Here is a 19,255-nt window from a genome sequence, read left to right as displayed (position 1 = left end):
CTAAACTTACAGTATTTTTATGGAGATATTTTCAGAATTCTCAGATGTGTACTTTCTGCTCTCTCCCTTTTTTTATGAAGACAGAGTCAAGCTTATATTCAGCTTTTTTTCATTCTTTACTTGATGTAACTTTTTTCAGAACCACCTCTTGTTATGCTTCCTTTTTTGTCAACCAAGAAGCAAAGCAAAGAGTTATCAAGTATGTCTTATGTGTTGATGATAGGACAGACAAGGGGTAATACCCTGATGCTTGAGTCAGGAACAGCGTATTTTTATTTAAGGATGGGGAAGATTTCTTCCAGTTGTGTTTCATGTTTCTATTTTGTGTGGTTTTGAAATTTACCTTTTAGCATTCAGAAAACTCTCAGCTATTCTGGATTCCTCTTTCTAGCTTTTGTTTCTGGTAATGCAAACAGCAAATGGAGTCCATTAAGGGCTTCTCTTTACAGGGAAAGTGGTTGCTTGTGACTTCTGGTCTGTGCCATGGTTCCTTAAAATCTGAATCACCTTCTGTTTTGTTTATTGCTGCATTCCTCTGGCAAAATTTCTCAAACTTAAATATTTACAATAAGTTGTAAGTCTGGTCAATATCTCCTCTGTTTAGTATTTCTATTTAACTGTTGACTGATCCTCTTCTCTTATGGAAACTTTTTCTTATATAATCTTAGTATTGCCTGCTTTTTCCGCTTGGCCATTTTCTTTCAGTCTCTCCTCTTTCTTTTTCTAAGGAGACGCGTTAGTAATATGAAGTTCTGAGTGAGAGGTGTTTTCTGTTTTTCTTGTAGCATTTCTGGAGGTGCTTCTCTTGCTTGTGTAGCAGTTGCTGTCATACCACTGTCATATCTGTGGCAGTTAATTCTTTAAATCTTTAGATAATTATAGTTTATCCACCTTCACATACCATGGCCAAAGAATTTACACTGTAGACAGTGAAGGAAGGGACCTGAATAACTGGAAAGTGTCCAGTTTCTGTTTTCTATAATGGGGCAGTTTTAGGATCCTGCAGCTATTGCATGTTTGTATATGTCTTGCTATTGCTAGAAGCTTTACTACTGCCTAAAATACTTCTTTATGGGGTGTAAGTGTGGCTTCTAATTGCTTGTTTAATGATTATTAATTTTTGTGCAGTTAAATCTTAGCACTAGGGGAGAGCAGGTGTATGTGTGGGTGTGGCCCTGTTGCGTATATTGAAATAATTTTATAGTATTACCAACGAGCATATTGAGAACTTGACATTAACAGTAATTTAAAAGAATTAAGCACCTAAGTAGAAGGTGAAAAGGCTCTCTAAAAGCTGTTTTTCCTCTTGGTCTTTTTAAATGATGTTTTTTCTTTCTGTTTCCAGGTTTTCTCAAATAACGATGAAGCCCTTATTAACAAAAAACTACCCAAAGAACTTCTGTTAAGGTAATTATACATAATGTGTTCAGGAGTAAAAGCCTGAGGATTGTATATTGCTTATGTGGCTTACAGGATATCAGGTGCTATTCATTCTTTCTTAAATCTGTCTTGAAATAAATAGCAATGTATCTGATTTAATTTTTGGAAATCTCGAAATTGTCTTTTGGTTAGTATTAATTTGTTTTAATGTGTTCAAATTATACTATACTACGGAAGATGTCATTTAATAGTGATCTTTTCCTTACATATCAGAAAAAGAAGTGAAATAAAATGTTCAAAAATCCTTGGTGTACAGAGTAGTCAACTCTTCCACACTGCACAATGTTTTATCTGTGTGAAGAGCCTACAAACCTTTCTCTGATGTAGTTCACGCTCTTTGTATCGTGAACTTTGTTATAACAAATTAAAATATAAATTCAACTTCAAAGCTTTCAAAGTCACTGCAGTGAAAAGCGCTGCCCTTTACCATTACTGCCACTCTGTGTTATATAAGGTAGAACCAACAGGAGGGTTTTTCTTACTGTTGTCATTCGGCTAGTCATAAATTTCATCAGCTTGCTGATGTGTGACTAGATCATCTTTGCAGGAGTTAGCTACACCACCAATATCATTAAGTTCAGCCTGTGGTGGAGACACTGATGGATGTCTTCATGCTCTCATGTTGTTGAAAGTTGATTTCAAGCAAAGTGTAAACTGCCAAAGGTGGAGATACTGCTCGACTGGATGTGACCACTTCAGAGCTGGAATTGAACCAGCTCAGTAATGTCTTCTGTGCCTGCATATAGGTTTTATTACAGCTCGCTCTTTGAGGGGAAAGAAAGAGAGGATAAAAAAAATCATTTTAATTATCATTTATAATGATGCAGTTACAGGTTTTAGTGATGGTGTTATTAAAATTGAGCTGATTTAATAGACTATAGAGGTTGTTTGGGTTAGCTTGTATGTATGTCATTTCTTCCTGTTTGATTTGAAGTGGGAGAATGTCTCAAGTAATGGTATTTTGCATCTTGTGTCTGAAGAAAACGCTCTTAAAACATTATGAGTTCTTTTAGTGCCTGCACTATCACAGTGCTCTCGTGGTGGTATTACAGAAGCAGTCTGTTAAAAGAATTGAATTTTAAAAGGGTTTTCATTTTTGTTGAGAAATATTCCATATGGTGACAGTGTTGTAAATTGGACTCACAGAACTGTTTAAAAAATGTGATTAGAAGAGATGTGTTACTGAATGATGCCCTGAAGAGAAATTCTAGTAACTTCGCTTTGTTGCACTCAATGCCACACGTGAACCACAGGATAAAAGTAAATTTAATATGCTGCCTCCTTAGCAAAGTATCATAATCTGCAAGCACTTCTTTTCTAACAGTAGAGCTCTCCAAACATCTGTGGAAATGACTTTCCTGTTCACTGTTAATGGGTTCTAAGTATCCTATTTAAGTAATTCAACAGAATGTGTTGATGTGGTTTAGACAGTGAAAAGTATCATGCACTGAGATAGTGAAGACACCTTTTGAAAGAACCTACTGATTATGTAGTATACCTCAGTTTTCATTGTAGGATAAAATGAAAATACCTGTGAAGCTATATAGATATTAAATTCCTAAATTGTTGTCTATGCTAATTACATGACTAGCATCTATAAAATTAATTTGTTGAGGTTTACTGTGAGAATTCCTGCATCTAACTTCTAGGTGTCAGTTTCTTGAGTTGTGTATTCCAACACCAAATTTGGTAAGTTCTTTAAAATGTTGTATAGGGGGTAGCTTGCTTGTTTTCATTGAGCAGTATGTTTATTCCAACATATATCTTACTATACAGGACATTGTAAAGAACTCAGCAGCAAAAAAACCCCGTGCAAGTAATTGGATAGTACCAGTGGCTTATCTGTTAGCTCTCGTATTCAAGATAACTTCTTACAGAGCAACTTGGAGGATATATAGGCTCACCTTGGATTCCACCAACTGAGGAAGCGGTGCAGCTAGGCACTGCCACTGCACTGTTGTGGCAATGTCTAAAGAAGCCTTTTGCATGGTTGAAGGGCTTCCTGGGGTTGGCATGACAAAATAAAATAGCCCAAGCCAAGCATACACAGAACTGATTCAGCCAACCATCTAGTTCTTGTGCACATATGTCCTCTTTGCAATTGCATAATGATCTACCAAAGTAGCATTGCAGCTGTAACCTGAAGAGTTGATGATCTGAGAAACTGATTTGGGACAGTCAGCTTTCTCTGTAAAGATCACAATGATCTCGTGCTGAATGCTGGGGCTCAGGTGGTGGTCTGCCCATAGCCAGAGAGAAATGGAGTCCACATTTCATAACACCCACAATATTGTGCTGACCATCGGGGCTTTGGAATGGAGGGGAAAGGGATGGGTGGGAGAGATGCACCGTAAACCTCCTGTTGAAATTGTGCTGCTGCAGAGACAAACTCAGAAGGCCAAAGGCAGAGCATGTTAGAGAGGGTTATGATGGGATGAGGGTCTGAGTTCTCATGCAGCGTGTAGATACCTAGGGAAATTTAGCTGTGCAAACCTGGCTGTTTAAAGGAATATCAGTGGGGAATTTGTTTTATGCTCCTGCACATAAATGCTTTTGTAAGACTGAGCCGGAATGTCTTTCAACTCCTAAATCAGTTTACGCTCGTGCTACAACGTGTTTTAAAATTGTCTTGCCATATGGTTATGACAGGAGAGATTAAATATTGCCCCACTGAGTGTAATTAATATTCTAATTATTTTTACATATCAATGTGCCTAAACCATGATGTCTACATTTTAATTAAAAGGAGAGCGAACCATTGGCAGTGGAAACATTTTACTCACAGTGCCAGAACTGAATGGTAAATACTGTTGAAAGTATCATCAAATGTACTTAGTTTTCTTGCTTGCTTACATGTATGAAAACTGTTGGAAAGCACTACAGCTCTGTTTAAAAATAATATAAAATTTGACACATGGAAAAAGAGTCATTAATATCTTACTACAAATATCTGGAAATGAAATGTAAACACAATTTCTTTTATTGTAAGAATTTATTTTGTTCTCATTTGCATCAACTATTTAAACTTCTGTAATCTGACTATAACAAGCAATCCAGTTTTTTCGCTAAACTTGACAAAACTTTTTCTGATGGTAGACTTAGGAAATACTACCACACTAAAATTTATTCATTTGTTGCTATGGTTGCATACTCTAAAGTTGAACAGAGTAAGCCCTTGGTGTTATACTGCAGTTCTTACTCTTTCTCATTATTTTTAGTTGTTGCTATTATTATTGATTTAACAACCAGAATTAGATTGGAAGGTTTCCAGGGCAGTGTCACGTTTCTTGCACATTTTCTACAGAATATCTGGTCGGCTTGTAAGTAAATGACTGAAACCCTCAGCTTCTCAGGCAAGAAGCTCATTTGAAAGTATGCAAACCCATAGATTACTTGTTCTTTCTCAAGTAGTCCCAGATAACTGGGAAGAGGAGGAAGAGAATATTTGACTAATATGGACAGTGGTAGTTTTGAAGAAGACTCTGGTTTGGAGGAACCAGTTATACTTTGAGGTAGGTAGAGTAGCTTGAGTGAAGAGAGGGAGGTGTTTCATTTGTAACTTCATCTGGTTTATGGGCATTTGTTTTTATTTGTAATATTGGAGTAATTATTTTTCCCGTGAAAGAAATAGGCTGCTTCTAAAAAATTTTGATTTGTAGTACTGTTCAAGCTAAAAGAAAAATGATCACCCCTGTTAGCTGTTGCAGTGCTATTAGTTTGCCAGTTGGCAAGGAACACTCTTTCCCCTCTGCTCTTATATATTATAAGAAGTGAAAAGTTGAATAAATGCCCAATTGTATGATGTTTGAGTAAGACTCCTGCGGAGGTATTATAAATCATGTAATTTAAACAATGTTTTCAGACAATTGTAGCTTTTTTTTTTTTTCTTAGCTGGTGTGTTTATGGAAAAGCATCATTTGATTATACAGTACATTAGTTATGGATTTGCCTTGGTGTCTAAAGTTAGTAAACCCCTATCTATCATCAGAAGAGTCAGAAATCAAGTCAGACAGAGACTATTGTAATTCTAATGCTAACAACTTTTCCAGTAAGATGTCACAGCCTTGAAGATGATAATCTTTTTCTTTTTTCCTTGTAAATTGCTGGAAAAAACAAATGGATTTTTAAAGCTACAGTATGAGTTTGAAAAGCATTGGAAACAAAAAAACCTAAGAGAATGTAATTAATATTAGAATGTTCTGACTTTCCAACAGCTTCCAAAAAGTTTTCTATGTTTTGTGCTTGATAAAAAGTAATAATACATGTTTGAAAATTGAGGTGTAGTCAGTACTTTTGGCATGTAGAAGGACAGATAACGTTTGCTTGTTTGTATTTTAACTGCTAACATTCTGTGCTACAAGATTTTGCACAAAAATGGCAAGCTTCATAAACAGAGATGTTTATTCCTTTCAGCCACTTGAACCATTTTCAGTTCATGACTGCCTACAAAGTACCAACTTCATGAATTGTACCACAAATGTGGAAGCTATTATGAGTTCTGCTATAAATCATACTTATGGGGTGCGTGTACTTGAATAATAGATCTTAGTCATCAAACTCAAATTTTGAGTGCTCAGATTTTCTAAAAGAGGATAAGCAAAGTTTTGGGACTCGAATTAGGAGATGAACCAAGGAGTTGTGTTCTAGCGGCAGCTTTTCTTATATGCAAGAATATACAGCTTGTGAGTTGACTAATGAATTATTATATATGTGTTTATGTTTCTATTCTTTGTTTTTATTACTGCACACTGCTTTTTGCTCAGCTTTTGGTGTGTTTATTATTATAGAGAAGAAAATTTACTAGAAGCTTAAAATTAGTGAAGTCAAACACAGTATTTGGTATATTTGAAGGGATGCTTTACCATCTGTGTGCTTAACCGTAGGGGAAATAGAAAAGAAAAATAGTAAAGGTTACAACAAGAAATGGTCATAATGCTATTGGTATTTCTTAGCTAGGTACTTAAATGGCCCACAATCACTGTAAAATTGGGCTGCTGTACCATAGCGTACAAAATACCAATTGGTGAGTGAAAGAACTGAAAAATAGAAACTTGTATCTGGAACTGTTCTTAGTTGGTAAGAATTTTATAAGCAGACAAACAATGCATGTATTTTGAAGGGGGCGGGATCTGTCATCTCAAACACGATTCATTTTCCCCACTTTAAGGATTTGTATAATCAAATAGGGCAATATTTCACCCTGAGTAGCAAAGACTGCTCTTCAGTGTTTGACAATCTCAGGAAAACATTCCAGTTTTATAATGCACATACAGTCTTTTATTTTAGGCCTTGGTTTGTATCTCTTTGAAAGTCCTCTGTAGTAGTCTGCCAAACAATTACAATAGAACTGTTTAGAATCAGAAACAACCAAATTGATAGAAGTACATGAACTGCATTCATACAGATTATGAACCGAATTGATTGTATAGGAATTGCTTATGAAAGTAAAACTTATTTCCTTTCTGTATATTTGCACAAATTTATGGGTTTTGTTACGGGAGGTCTAATAGTGCCTTGTACAAGTAACTTTTGTTAAGTAAAGCAAGTCCTTTGATTTAGCATGCCTGAAATACATCTGTCCAAGGAATTAGTGCAGAGCAGCAACAACACTCCAATCTCACGCTAACTGCTCAATATAGAATACTCCTTTACATAAAGATAAGGGACAGGAAGCAAGCAAGAACAATGGGACTGATAACAGCATAATATCAAAACCAGACTCACTCCTGTGGAGTCATATACTCATTTCCAGTGGTCCTTACCTCCAAAAAAGGGATCAGAAAACCAGCTGAGCAAGGGATCAGAATGAACCACAGGCACAGGTCATGGACAAGATAAAGCCTCTGGAAAGTGATTATTTCGATCTTTAGCCAGGGAAACAACAGAATTGTAATTCTTAAGGACTATTTAAGACTTACTGGGTGTTTTCAGAATTCTTACGTGATTTCGCAGCAATTGATAAATAATATCATACTACCAATACTATTTTTATTTGTTTTAATATGATTTACCCAATGTTCAAACAGATAGTCATTTAGTTTCTCTGTACCTTCAGCCTTCGAGGTAGTGTATCTAACCTCAAATATACACTGAGAATAGAAGTTGCAATTTTCTGATTAATCAGCTTTTTTTTAGAAAATTTTCCAATTACTTTGAAGCAGGAATGGGTTTTAAAACTTTCCAGTGATTTACCTGAAATTCTGGACAGAACTTATGCTCTGAGGAAACTGGAGACTCAATCAATAGCTTGGTGGTCAGCGGACCCCCTTCAGAATATGGAAAAGGTCTCATGTTGGCCTTCTGTAACACTGCTACATGTATTGTTTGTCTGCTTATGAAATTCTTACCAAGATCAGTTCCAGATGCAAGTTTATATTTTTCAGTTCTTTGCCTCACTAGTTGAAACTTTGTACGCATTTTCTGGCTTCTTTGTGTGAGATGCTAAACATCTGCAAATGACTATATGATCAATTAAGTTTGGCCTTTTGAAATTGGAGTATATATCTGACATCTTCTATTTAATATGTTTAAGTGATTTGGTTTTGTTCACAAACAAATACAAGAATAAGCTTAAAACTGAATGTTTTGGGCAGAGATGTTTCAGATGGAATTCCTTTAAAAATGTGAGTGAGAGGCTCTAAGAACACAAGCAGAAAACTGCATGCTAGCGCTCTTGTATACTGTGTTAATGAAGAGGAGGAGATTTGGGAATGGAAGAGATTATGTTTTATTTTATTTTTGCCAAGGTGCTAATTAAGATTTGTGAATTTTGGAAAGGAAATACTTTCTTTAATGTTTCCGCTTGAACAATTGGGACTTCCTTATAAGCAGAGTGTTTCAACATTACCTGATTCAAGTACAGATGTCTCTCAATAAGAATGTGCTTGTGACAAAGGATTAGTCGTACTGTAACAAACAAAAGTAAATAACAAGCATTTGAAGCAGAAGTAACAGCTAAGGGGCACATAGCAATGACTTACACAGCTCTTGGAATCATACATTACCATTTATTTGGTTTCATTTTGTTTTTCTCTTATTTACTATTCAGCTTCTCTTTAGAAACTGTTCTTTAACTAATGAAGAATTAATTCCATTTAGAGCTTTATTTACCTTGAAACTGGAGTCTTATTTAAACTTAGTCTCTTGATTAACAAATTATCAAAGCAAAATGTTGAGAAGTATCAGTGATATAAAGAAGTTGTGGTTTTTATATGGAACTTTGGGAGGCATAGGGGGAAATGTTGTTCTTCCTCATTTCCATGCAAAAAGTGCCATCAAAACATAAAGGCAATTCAAAAGATACTTTAAATCCCTACAAAAAAACCACCCTTTTTCATTTTGTTAAATAAGGATGCGAGGCAGTTTAAATAACAATACCAAATACTTTTAAAATTTCTTTTACTCTGTAACTCTTTAAGTATTTACAGAAGGGGAAAGCTTCTGTGTCCTCCTGATGCAGACACAGGCATGAGGAAGAGAAGTCTTTTGTTCAAGGTCATCCTCCAGGCCAGTAGCAGAGGTACAGGTTGGATCGAGTCTACCAAATCCTAGTCCAGCAACTAATCAAAGTTTCCATAACCTTTATGGCTGTAGCAAGAATGGTTTATGGAGCAACACTAGGCTGCATACCACCAATGCATCATGTTTTTCCATGTCTATACCTGGCCACTAATGTGCAGAGTGGGTATAGTTGGGTTTTGACTGTTTGGTGCCCAAACTATATAATCCCTTCACTCATGGGAAAAAGTAGACCATAGGGGAGTTGGAATGGCCAGCAGGTTAAATTGGGACTGTAGGCTGCAAGTTAAACCCGTCTCAACTAACCATTAGGCTAACTGCTTTTCTTTAGTAACATATGTTATAGTTGCCAAGTTTGTACTTCATAAAAACACTTCATAAAAATAAAATTTATATTAAAAAATTATAGAATGGCTGAGGGTTGAAGTGAACTCTGGAGATCATCTAGTCCAACCCCCCAAATGAAAGCAGGGTCAGCTGGAGCAGGATTGTTTATGGCATTGTGCTGTAGAGTTTTGGATATCTCAAAGCACAGAGACTTGATAAACTCTCTAGTCAACCTGGTCTGGTGTTTGACAACACTCTCGGGGGGGAAAAAAAAAAATCTTTTGTTTAAGTGGAATTTCTTGTATTTCTGTTTGTGTCTATTGCTTCTTTTCTGTCCCTGGGTACTACTGAGAAGAGTCAGTCATCTTTACTCCCTCCCATCAGATATTTATACACACGGATAAGATTCCATCATCACCCGCCCCCTCAACCTTCTCTTTTGAGGTATGTTCAACGTGGTGCTCACCAGAACCCCAAAGTCCTTTTCTGCAAAGCTACTTTTGAGTCGGGCAGTGCCCAGCCTGTTATGGGTGCATGAGGTATCCTCCCCAGGCTGTCTCCTTTTATGGATTCCTATCTGCCCATAAGTAGTAGTTCATTTCTCATTTATCAGTTGCTTTTCTGTAAATTGGAAATCTTCAGCTGAGCCCATTTTTTGTTACAGAATTATGTCTGTTGCTTGATGCCCCTCCCCCAACGAAAAAAAAAAAAGAAAAAAAGCCAAAAAAGCCTGCGCTCTAGATAAGAGCATCTATAGCTAAAACTTTGATAAGAATCTTGCTAATGAGCTGCAACATGCTGGTGTCTAGAAATTACAGAACACTGTAGCTCATGCAGTGGTTAGAAGTCATTAAACTGGACAATCCATGGGGCTTTTGAAGTTAGAAATCTGGATCATACCCCTCTACAAATATTCCAATTTGAGGAAGGTGTGAAGGATGTTGCAGAGATGTTGATGTGCATGAAGGATGAGTGTGGGGGTGTTGGGAGTCCTCTTAGCTTGTTAGCACTTCATTTCTAGGTAAAGTACATGACTTGCCTCATCCTTTTGTTTGAAAGATAGTATTTGATCTGCAATGAATACTCTCTTGGGAAAGGGGAAGGATGATTTTTATTTAAAAAAAAAAAAAATGAAAATACAGCAGAGAAAGGATTCTGAAACTTTCTACTTCAGCTTCCCTTTTGGAAGCACTGCAGTGAGATTCCTAACCAGTGTTATTAAAGACTTAAGCATCTTAGTATTTAACATCATTTTCTAGTAACAGTTTTTACAGTTTTTCTGCTTAAGATTCTTGTGTCTTGCTATTATATGAATCAGGATAACCAATGCGACAGGGTGATTGCCCAAAATCGTTATATCACCAGCTATGTTGAGTGAAACAGAGCTAAGCAAGGATGCTGAAACTGATTCTAGTGTGTATCTGACCTTTTGTGAAACATTAGATAAAATCTGTTTCATTGGGTGAATTTTCTTGGACGCTTACTTTATGTAAAGTTTTATGTTCAAGTCTTTACCTTGACTTCTAAAAGGTTACAAATATATGACCTTTTAAGTTGCATTACAGCCATAATATCTGAATAAATATAAATCAAAGGTGCAACAGGACTGCATTCAAGTACTATCCTCTGGATTTCATTTTCAGACTAAAGTTACTTTATGATTTGCATAATGTAGTTGCATCTATTAGCTGCATAATTGACCCTGCAAAAGAAATTACCATGTAATATAGTTGTTGTATTCTGTATGGTGTACAGTAAATTAAACAGAACTGGCCATTCTTCAATTTATCATTGGGCATTTTGTTTCAGATACTAAGAGAATTAAGTGCTGAAAATGTTGCTGTTGTGTTACATATGGTCATGCTTTACAAATAAGTAAAATTTATTTATTTTTTTAAAGGAGTGAGTAATATGATCCACTTGTCCTTCAAGTAATGTATAAGCCATAAAAAGTTAGATGCTGTCCTGTAACTATAAAATGAATCCAGCAGAGCTGATTATTTGTAGAAAAAGCTGACTTCTGTTTCAACTGAAAATAGATGTTAGGCATTCTGTAGACAGCCTACTTTTCCAAGTGCTAGTCCTTATGTAAGGATTGTGTAGCAATAAGCATCTTGGCAAAAGAAAAGGAGGTTTGGCTTGTAAAGAAATTTTTTTGGTGCCACGTTTGTTATTGAAAGACTTGCTATGTAGATCTGCTGAGGAAGGCATCTTAGCCTGCGTAGTTTACAACTGGAAATTACAGGGGTAAATCTTACTGGAAAGTTTTGGAGTGTCTCACAAAGTTTCTAGTTTAAGTGATTTACTCCCCAAAGCAGCACATCCCTAGTAAAAAGGGATTTGTTTTAATAATTGACTTGGAAGGTCAAGCATTAGGTGAGTCAGTATATGTGTGCTTCATGTGGAAATTGATGTTTGTCTGCCTTTTGTGACATGCTACCAAAACCAAGCCTGACAGAAATGAGTTAAGTGATACTTTTTTTAAAAAATAGAAAATAGGCAGACTCCTTAAGCTTTTAATATGCCTCACCATTTTCAAGACAAGTAGTAGTACGTGGTTTTATTGAATTAGATATTACTGGATTTTACCAATGGAGCAGGTTCCTACCTGCAAAATTGGTGAAGTTTGGAAGTACTCAAACACTGTCACTTTTAATTTAATCATACAGATACAAATTTATGCATGCAAAATTCTACTTTTACAGATTATGGCTATGAATTACTCATCTGTGTGTTTTCTAGCCAGCAATTTTTTATTGTAGTGTTTGTACATACTGCTGGACTGGAGTTATTGGTAACATGCCTCATACCTCAGTAGGGCGTTTAATAAAATGAGGGACGAAGGGAGAAGAGAAACCTTCCACATATAAAGAATTGTAATAATGTTTTGTATTTACTGAATATGATGTTTTAGGAGAAATACAAGACAGCTTCTATGGTGGTTGTGAGACTTTGTGACTGTGTGTGTGTTCAAACATGATTAGTAGTGAACTGAAAGTGGCTGATGTTCTTTTTTCTCTTGTCGCTTGTTAACAGAGTATGCTTGGGCATTCTTCCAGAAAATTCTGAGAAAAACCTGCTAAAAGAGGAAAATCAAGTCTGTGAAAGCTGTACTTTGTCTCTCTGTGATACCTTTCCATGTGTAGCATGTAAAGGACTTTCACGAGAGGAGGTTTGCTATGCAAGGAATTGTAGAAATCAATAGTGAAGTCAGTTCCTTAAGAAGTTTGTAGTCTAAAATGGGGGAGACATGACAGATTGGTTGTGTGCTTGTTTTGTAACAACTGGATGGTGTGGTAAAGTTGAAAGGATCTTCTGAGCAGATTATCTAGGTGATGTGCTGTCTTCAGTCAGGCATTTCTTGTCCTTATTTTGTTTTTTATTTTGATATAGTTTGTCACCATTCTTTGTGTGCAACACTACTATAAATTTAAAAGATGTGAAAAGCAGAAGTTCTGTAATAAAATTCCATTTACAAGTCGGTTACTAAAAAAACCCCTAACTTATGTTATTGCTGAAGCTTTTTAGAAATTATCATGCATTTCTGTCATACCAAATTTTGGGGTTTGGGCCAAAAATTCCAGGATGTGTGTGGTACTTACTGTATGCATTTTGTCATCCACTTTTTATCAATTCATATAGTATTGTCTCAAAATACTTAAATGAGTAATTGCCAGTCTGTTACTTTAAAAGCTTTTTCCTTATGTGATCAAATTTGGAAAGGCCTTACAACGGCAAGAGAGAAGCAGTTTGACTCTTGCACAGTTTGATTTCTCGCTCTGTAGGTGGTACACTGCACAATGTTGGGGTTTTGAGAAATAGCTGTTTCTTTCTGTTGCTCCATGGGGAGGGAAACAAAATATTAGGAGTCAGCCATCTCTGTTTGGAGGGACACAGGACAGTCTGTTTATAGCGCGTGGGAATAATGGAGCGTATATGGAACTACATGGGAAGATGATAGAGACTGTAGATCATCACTTCTTGTAATTGGCAAGACCATATAAATAGCAGTGAAAATGTCTTAAAAAGGTGACTTAGGAGGTCTGTGGCCGTCGTATACTGAGTTATGGTGAGTCTTGGATATCAAGAAAATTCCAGAAGAGTAGAAGAATATGAATCCTGACTGCAACATTTTTATCTAGGCAAGGGAGAGATGACCAGAAATCTCAGCCTTATATTCAGTATGCAGTGGAAAAAAACTCACCGTAAATTTGATAGAAAATTGAGAGAGAGGAATGTAACTCACAATTCTTGTGGGTTTGTGCAAAGTAAGTGATTGGACAATATCATTCTTGGAGATTAAAGAATTTCTTTGCTTTACCAACCAAAACTACCTATATCTATTCAGGCATTTGACTTCAACATTTTACCTTTTAATTTAAAAAGTAGCACTGTGCAGTATATCAGTGCACGTTAAAGGGATTCAGGACTGCTTAACAGTGTTGCAGCCATCAACAGGGAGACTCAATTTTTTTTATTTCTTTTTTTAATGCAATGTTTTGGAAATCACTGGTTCTGAAGATAGAAGTTACAGATGACACAAAAAGAGCTGTCATGGTAAACTACTGTGAAGACAAGGCATTCTCTTTGGAAGTCTGAATAACGTGTTAAATTGGGGTGTGTTCAAACAAGATACGGATTAATTTTACGTGGATAGATATACAGGACTAAGAAATGTTACAAAAAGAGGTAATGCCTGGAGTGTGTAGTCCCAGAGTAGGATGTGAGGGTGAAACAGGTAAGATGCTGTAAGTTTCTTTTCTGATGCGGTGTCAAAAAGGCTGTTACAGTGGCCTGAAATGGCTCTGAAAATGGAAGTAGTGAAATCATACTTTATGTCTATGTAGAGCTTTGTTGATACTAATAAAGTTTTTAATGCTGCATATGCTTCTGATGTCTACATTTGGAGAAACACTGGGAAAATGAAGAATGTGTAGAGAAGATGAGATTTAAAGAACTAAATAAAAAGATTGTTAAAAAGAAGAATTAAACGTGACATGATAAGTGGCTTTAAAACTCAATGAGGAGAAAGTACTAACTGCTAAAGCACTCTTTAATTTGGTGAAGAAAAGTAGAAAAAAGCATAAAGCTGAAAGTCAGACATTCACCTTGGAAAGAAGGCAAACATTTTAACAGAGTGATTAACCAGTTGAACAAACTACCAGAGAAGGTGGTGATTTTCCATCTCTTGAAGGCTTTCAAATTAAGAATAGAGCCTTTTCTGGAAGTTAGGCTTCAGCCAAATACAAATTTGCCACAAAGGAGCTGAGGAAATGTGAGCTTGTACAACCCTTTGTGCCTTTGGCAGGAAGCTGTTGGGTGCTGCAGGTACTGTTAACATTGAAAGATCTCCAAGGCCAAACTCATGAGGCATGAGTCCAGAGTGGTATGTGCCTAGGGATAAGAACTCTTGAAGAGCTCCCATTATTGATAAGCAGATTCTCCTTCTTGAGCTCGGTACAGGGTAACTATGGAAAATTTCATAGCCTGGGATACAGGAAATCAAAATAGATGATCCTAAACTTTACTGAGGGTCTATTAATTTCCAGGTTCCCTGTCCTAATCCATGCCAAAGACTTAATTGGAAATTAATCCTGCTGCTGGCTGCATTAGCTTCCATCTCCGTAGCTATGGTCATAGAGGACAGAAGTGCTATACAACCATCAGCTGCCCTACTTGGTAGTTTTTTCCACTTTTTAAAATTACAACTGCCTGCTGACATAGTCCTTCACCCTGAGCGCCAGACAGTGTCAGTGTCTGACACTGACAGATGACTGACAATGTCAGTGTTGTCATCTCCATCTCAGTTTGTTGGTTGCATTTAAAGTCTCTTAAAGGCTTTAAAGACTTTATAATTACTTAAGACCTTAGAGTCTTGTGTCTTGTTGGCTAGTTTCCCTGACTGGTAAGTATTTTCTAGTAGACTGCAAGTAGAGAAGCAAATATGTGTTAGTGGTTTGCATGTAAAACTGTATTATGGAGGGTAAATAAATGTATAAGTGTGGAAGAAATATTTCCAAGCAAGTTGGCAAAATAACTCAACAATAGGAATTGTAGAATTTACTGGTGTCTCTTGCCTATCATAGTATTTAATTGAATAATAATAATTCTGATTTTGCTGGCTTATAATGCATCCTAATGTTATCTATTTTGATGGGAACAGCTTGGGCTGCCTTGCAGGAAAGTTTGTTCTTTAGAACAAAACCAAAAACCTAAAAGCATCATGAATGTTTACACTTAGTAAAATATTTCTCCTTTTAACATAGAATGACCACTTTTAGGTTTTCACTTTTTCAAAAGTCACTACATACAGAATGGAGCAAAAATAAATACATCTGTTCTGCATTTGGTTTTAATTTACTTTTTTTAGCAGAAATCATGCATCAACATTAATCTCTTAACAGCAATAAACAATCAAACATGAAGACAGACTGCCAGACAACTCAGAGTAGTGGGGGTGTATAAAATACCCTTTCTTCAACATCTTACAGTTCCTTCTATTATTACAGTGGAACTCAATACATCACTTCTAAAGCATGTTGCATTCTTCATTTAGGCAAGAGTGTTGTGTCATGAAATAATTTGTCACAACCCTTCCCTTTCTTAGTTACAAATAACTAGAAATATGTCTTTTGTGCTTCAGCTTCTGTAAATCTAAGATAACCCTCTGATTCTACTCACACAGTGCTACTATGAGGGAGCTTCTACAAGACAAGAAGCTTTTGCAGCTCTCCAGTATAATCTCTGCGCTCTCATCTTCCGTTGTTTGCCTCATGGCGGGGGGAAAGGTGACTTCAGGAGAGGGTTCGTGGTGGGTCATTGGTATAAATGCTGCTCATAAAAGACAGAGAACTCTCTTGGTGCTCATCTGAACAGTCCACCAATCTTGCTGAGTACATCAAGTGTGTACTTCTGTATGAAACGCTGCTAAGTTTCTTAAAGTAGGTAGACCTCAGAATGGATGTTCAAATGACAAAATAAATGGTATCATAGTAAACATTATTGACAGGGTTTTATAAATTGTTTCATAGGTTCTGAGAATGTCTGTCCTTCTGTTCGCGTGGCTAATAGTTTTTCGAGAAACTATAGTTTTTCGAGAAACTATATTACTATATAGTGAAAAAGACAAAGTGTTTTCAATTGTTAATGAAATATTGGAAAACTAATATCTGAAGTGATCATAATAAACATCCAGAAGACTGTTATGTTTAATGGAAGTTAATGGAACTACTTCTTACATTTTTTGACTCTTACCTCAGCTAAAAATCACTGCCCTTAAGATGTAGGCATCCATTTCGAGCTCTAGCATCAGGTTTCCACTTGGAAAACAGTAATCAGAATACTACGTGATTAAATTTAGGCTCTCTTAACAGTTGTGTTTTCTTCTCAGTGTTAACATCTCACTATAAGATAAAATTGTTATTGTTACTGTTCATTGTTTTGATGACTGAAAAAGTTCATTGGTGAGCAGGTGACAGTTTATAAGTGAATTACAGTAACATCTGTCATATTTCATATCTTTAATTCTCTATAATAGAAAATTATTTTGGAATAGGATCTATATTTTATGCTTAAGCCGATGAGATTTATTTTTTTTTTCACTGAGAACAGCCTTTGAGCCGGTTTCATTGTTGTTTGAGAAGGTATTTATCAAAATTAATTTTAATAGTAAAAATTAATTTCAGAAAACTATTAGGAGTTGGCAGCCCTGAGGAATTGGTTCTGTGATCAGAATAGCAACACTAAATTTTGGACTGTAGTTGTTTCCTGTAGAGTAAATTAAAAAAAGATACTGACTCTGTTAGGCTTGGTAGTCACTGTGAAACCCCTTTAGAAATTTGGGTCTTCGTTCTTTGTGTAATTAGATTCTTGAACTTGGATTTATCTATGTGTTGTTTTCCATCTCTTACTCTTCCCCAGTTTCTGAAATCTTCACCTGTATTTGTGTAAATTATTTCTTTAATTGTAGGACAATTAAAGATATATAAGCTAGTTTCTCTGGATTAAAAAGAAGGAGAAAAATAATTTGTTACCGTTCATACATGTTTGGACACTGAGGAGGGAGAGACAGAAAACAGATTTTCAGAAGAAGCACCTGCTGGTTCTACTATGTTGGTGTTGACTGTCTTTAGATGATAGCTATGGTCTTATTCCTTAAGTCTCAATAAGTAAAATAATTTGGTAAAACACTCGTAGTTGTATTTGACTTGCTTCTCATGTAACTGGTGTCTTTCCATAGAACTACAGAACTGTGAATCCATGTATTAGTTTGAATTTATAACAAAGCATTTTAATTAATTGTTATTCTCCTTTCTTCCTAGAATATTTTCTTTCTTGGACATAGTTACTTTGTGTCGATGTGCACAAGTTTCCAAGGTATGTGTTTCTGTTGGTTTTTTGTTTTTCTTTGGGAAGCTATTTTCTTAATTACTTGCAAATCACGGGCTTTAGGGCAATCTGCTTCCTGTCAAAAAAAAAAATCAAATAGTTCTCTCAGCCTCTTTGTTTATTAAAACAAATGAACAGTGCGTCCAGTTTTGCATTCAGATGTGGAATTAGTTGCTATGTACTGGACTTCTGTTTAAGGCTATGGAAAAGATATCCAGTAGTGTATACTCTATATCTGGAGAAAGGATTAAGCCCAGTTTGGCAGAATGGCATTTGCTTTTTATAAAATATGTGGCTGTATAACGCTATTTTTCAGACGCATTTTCTGCTTAAAATTCCATGTAGTTCGGTTAATGTGCACCATGTGTCTAAGAAGTATATCCATCGTTGGCTTGCCAAGTAGAAAAGGTGTTAAGTAGATGGACTACTAGTAGGGGAAAAAGGCACACAGAAGAACAGGGAAAGCATGCTAAGTAAGCTTTTATGTTTAGCTTGTCTTGACTTTTTTTTCTTGAATTAAAATGAAAATACTCTGTTCCTACATCAAGTGTGTACAATGAAGTGTATTCTTATACAACATGAATGAACTTTTTTTATTTCATGCATTTCTTCCTTCTTTTAATGAGGATTGGGGTTTTTTGTTGGATTTTTTTGCTTGTTTGATTGATTTAATTACATTCCTACACCCTTATCACCCTGGCCTGCAACTTCAGTAAGTTTTGTGAGGTAATACCAGGTTTTCTTAGAACCTTCAGCTAAAGCCTAGAACACAGTGGAAGAAAACCAAGGTGATGGAATAAGCTGTGTTTTTCTCTCAGAACTACCTGTCAGTTGGATGCGGTATTCTTTTTTTTTTTTTTTTTTTTTTTCTGTTTTTCTGAGTGTACTTGTGTTTGGCTTTTTGATTTTGTTTTACTTTGAAAAACTGTTGCTTCAACAGTGAAGGACAAATTCTCAAGCGTGTACACATAACTTACCACGTGTGAAGGAAAGGCCTGATCCTAACAGTGGAAAGTCAGCAGTTTTCTGAAAGGTTTCTGTTCCTCTCAGAATAGTAACTAGTGAGGTTGAGGAACTGTGGTTTTCTTGGAAGGAATCTCATCTGCAGTTACTTTTCTCTATGTAGATCTAGCAAAAGTAACTTAGTCGACACATTTATTTTTTAACTTTTTAGAAAACAGAGGGATAAATCTTGCTGTGTCCATGTATGTACTTCACATTTAATTTCTTGCTTTCCTGTGTGTTTTATGGGCATAAGTTGGCCTTTGAAGTATAATCCATTTAAGAGATTTAAGATTCGTTTCCACAAATTCTATGTTTTTAACTAGTTGAAATTTTATGAGTACTAATATCTACAATTAAATTTCTTTTTGAAAAATGCTACCTGAAATGCTATATTTTTGTATTTGAGTTTGTTATCTTTGAATTGCTGAGAGGCAAATGAAGGGAGCAGGCAGTGGAGGTAATAAATAAACGATGTTTGTTTTCTGTAGGCATGGAATGTTTTAGCTCTGGATGGAAGCAATTGGCAAAGAATAGACCTCTTCAACTTTCAAACAGATATAGAGGTTAGTATCTTTCA

At 35.9% G+C, this 19,255-nt stretch overlaps 1 protein-coding gene across 1 annotated transcript in view; it reads left to right on the top strand.

Annotated features, from left to right (window-relative positions):
- FBXL2 (F-box and leucine rich repeat protein 2) overlaps nt 1–19,255 on the top strand; it is a gene marked incomplete at both ends in the record, with an annotated part of 54,637 nt that overhangs the window by 13,292 nt on the left and 22,090 nt on the right. The window contains 3 exons of the mRNA XM_082479420.1: nt 1,346–1,407; nt 17,607–17,661; nt 19,167–19,241. Coding sequence (XP_082335546.1) covers nt 1,346–1,407; nt 17,607–17,661; nt 19,167–19,241 — 192 coding nt within the window. The remainder of the gene's footprint in view (nt 1–1,345; nt 1,408–17,606; nt 17,662–19,166; nt 19,242–19,255) is intronic.

The sequence above is a fragment of the Vanellus vanellus genome (assembly GCF_965231255.1).
Source record: "Vanellus vanellus genome assembly, chromosome: 2".
Lineage (NCBI taxonomy): Eukaryota > Metazoa > Chordata > Aves > Charadriiformes > Charadriidae > Vanellus > Vanellus vanellus.
The sequence above is the reverse complement of the archived record's forward strand: the minus strand, read 5'-3'. Positions and strand labels throughout refer to the sequence as shown.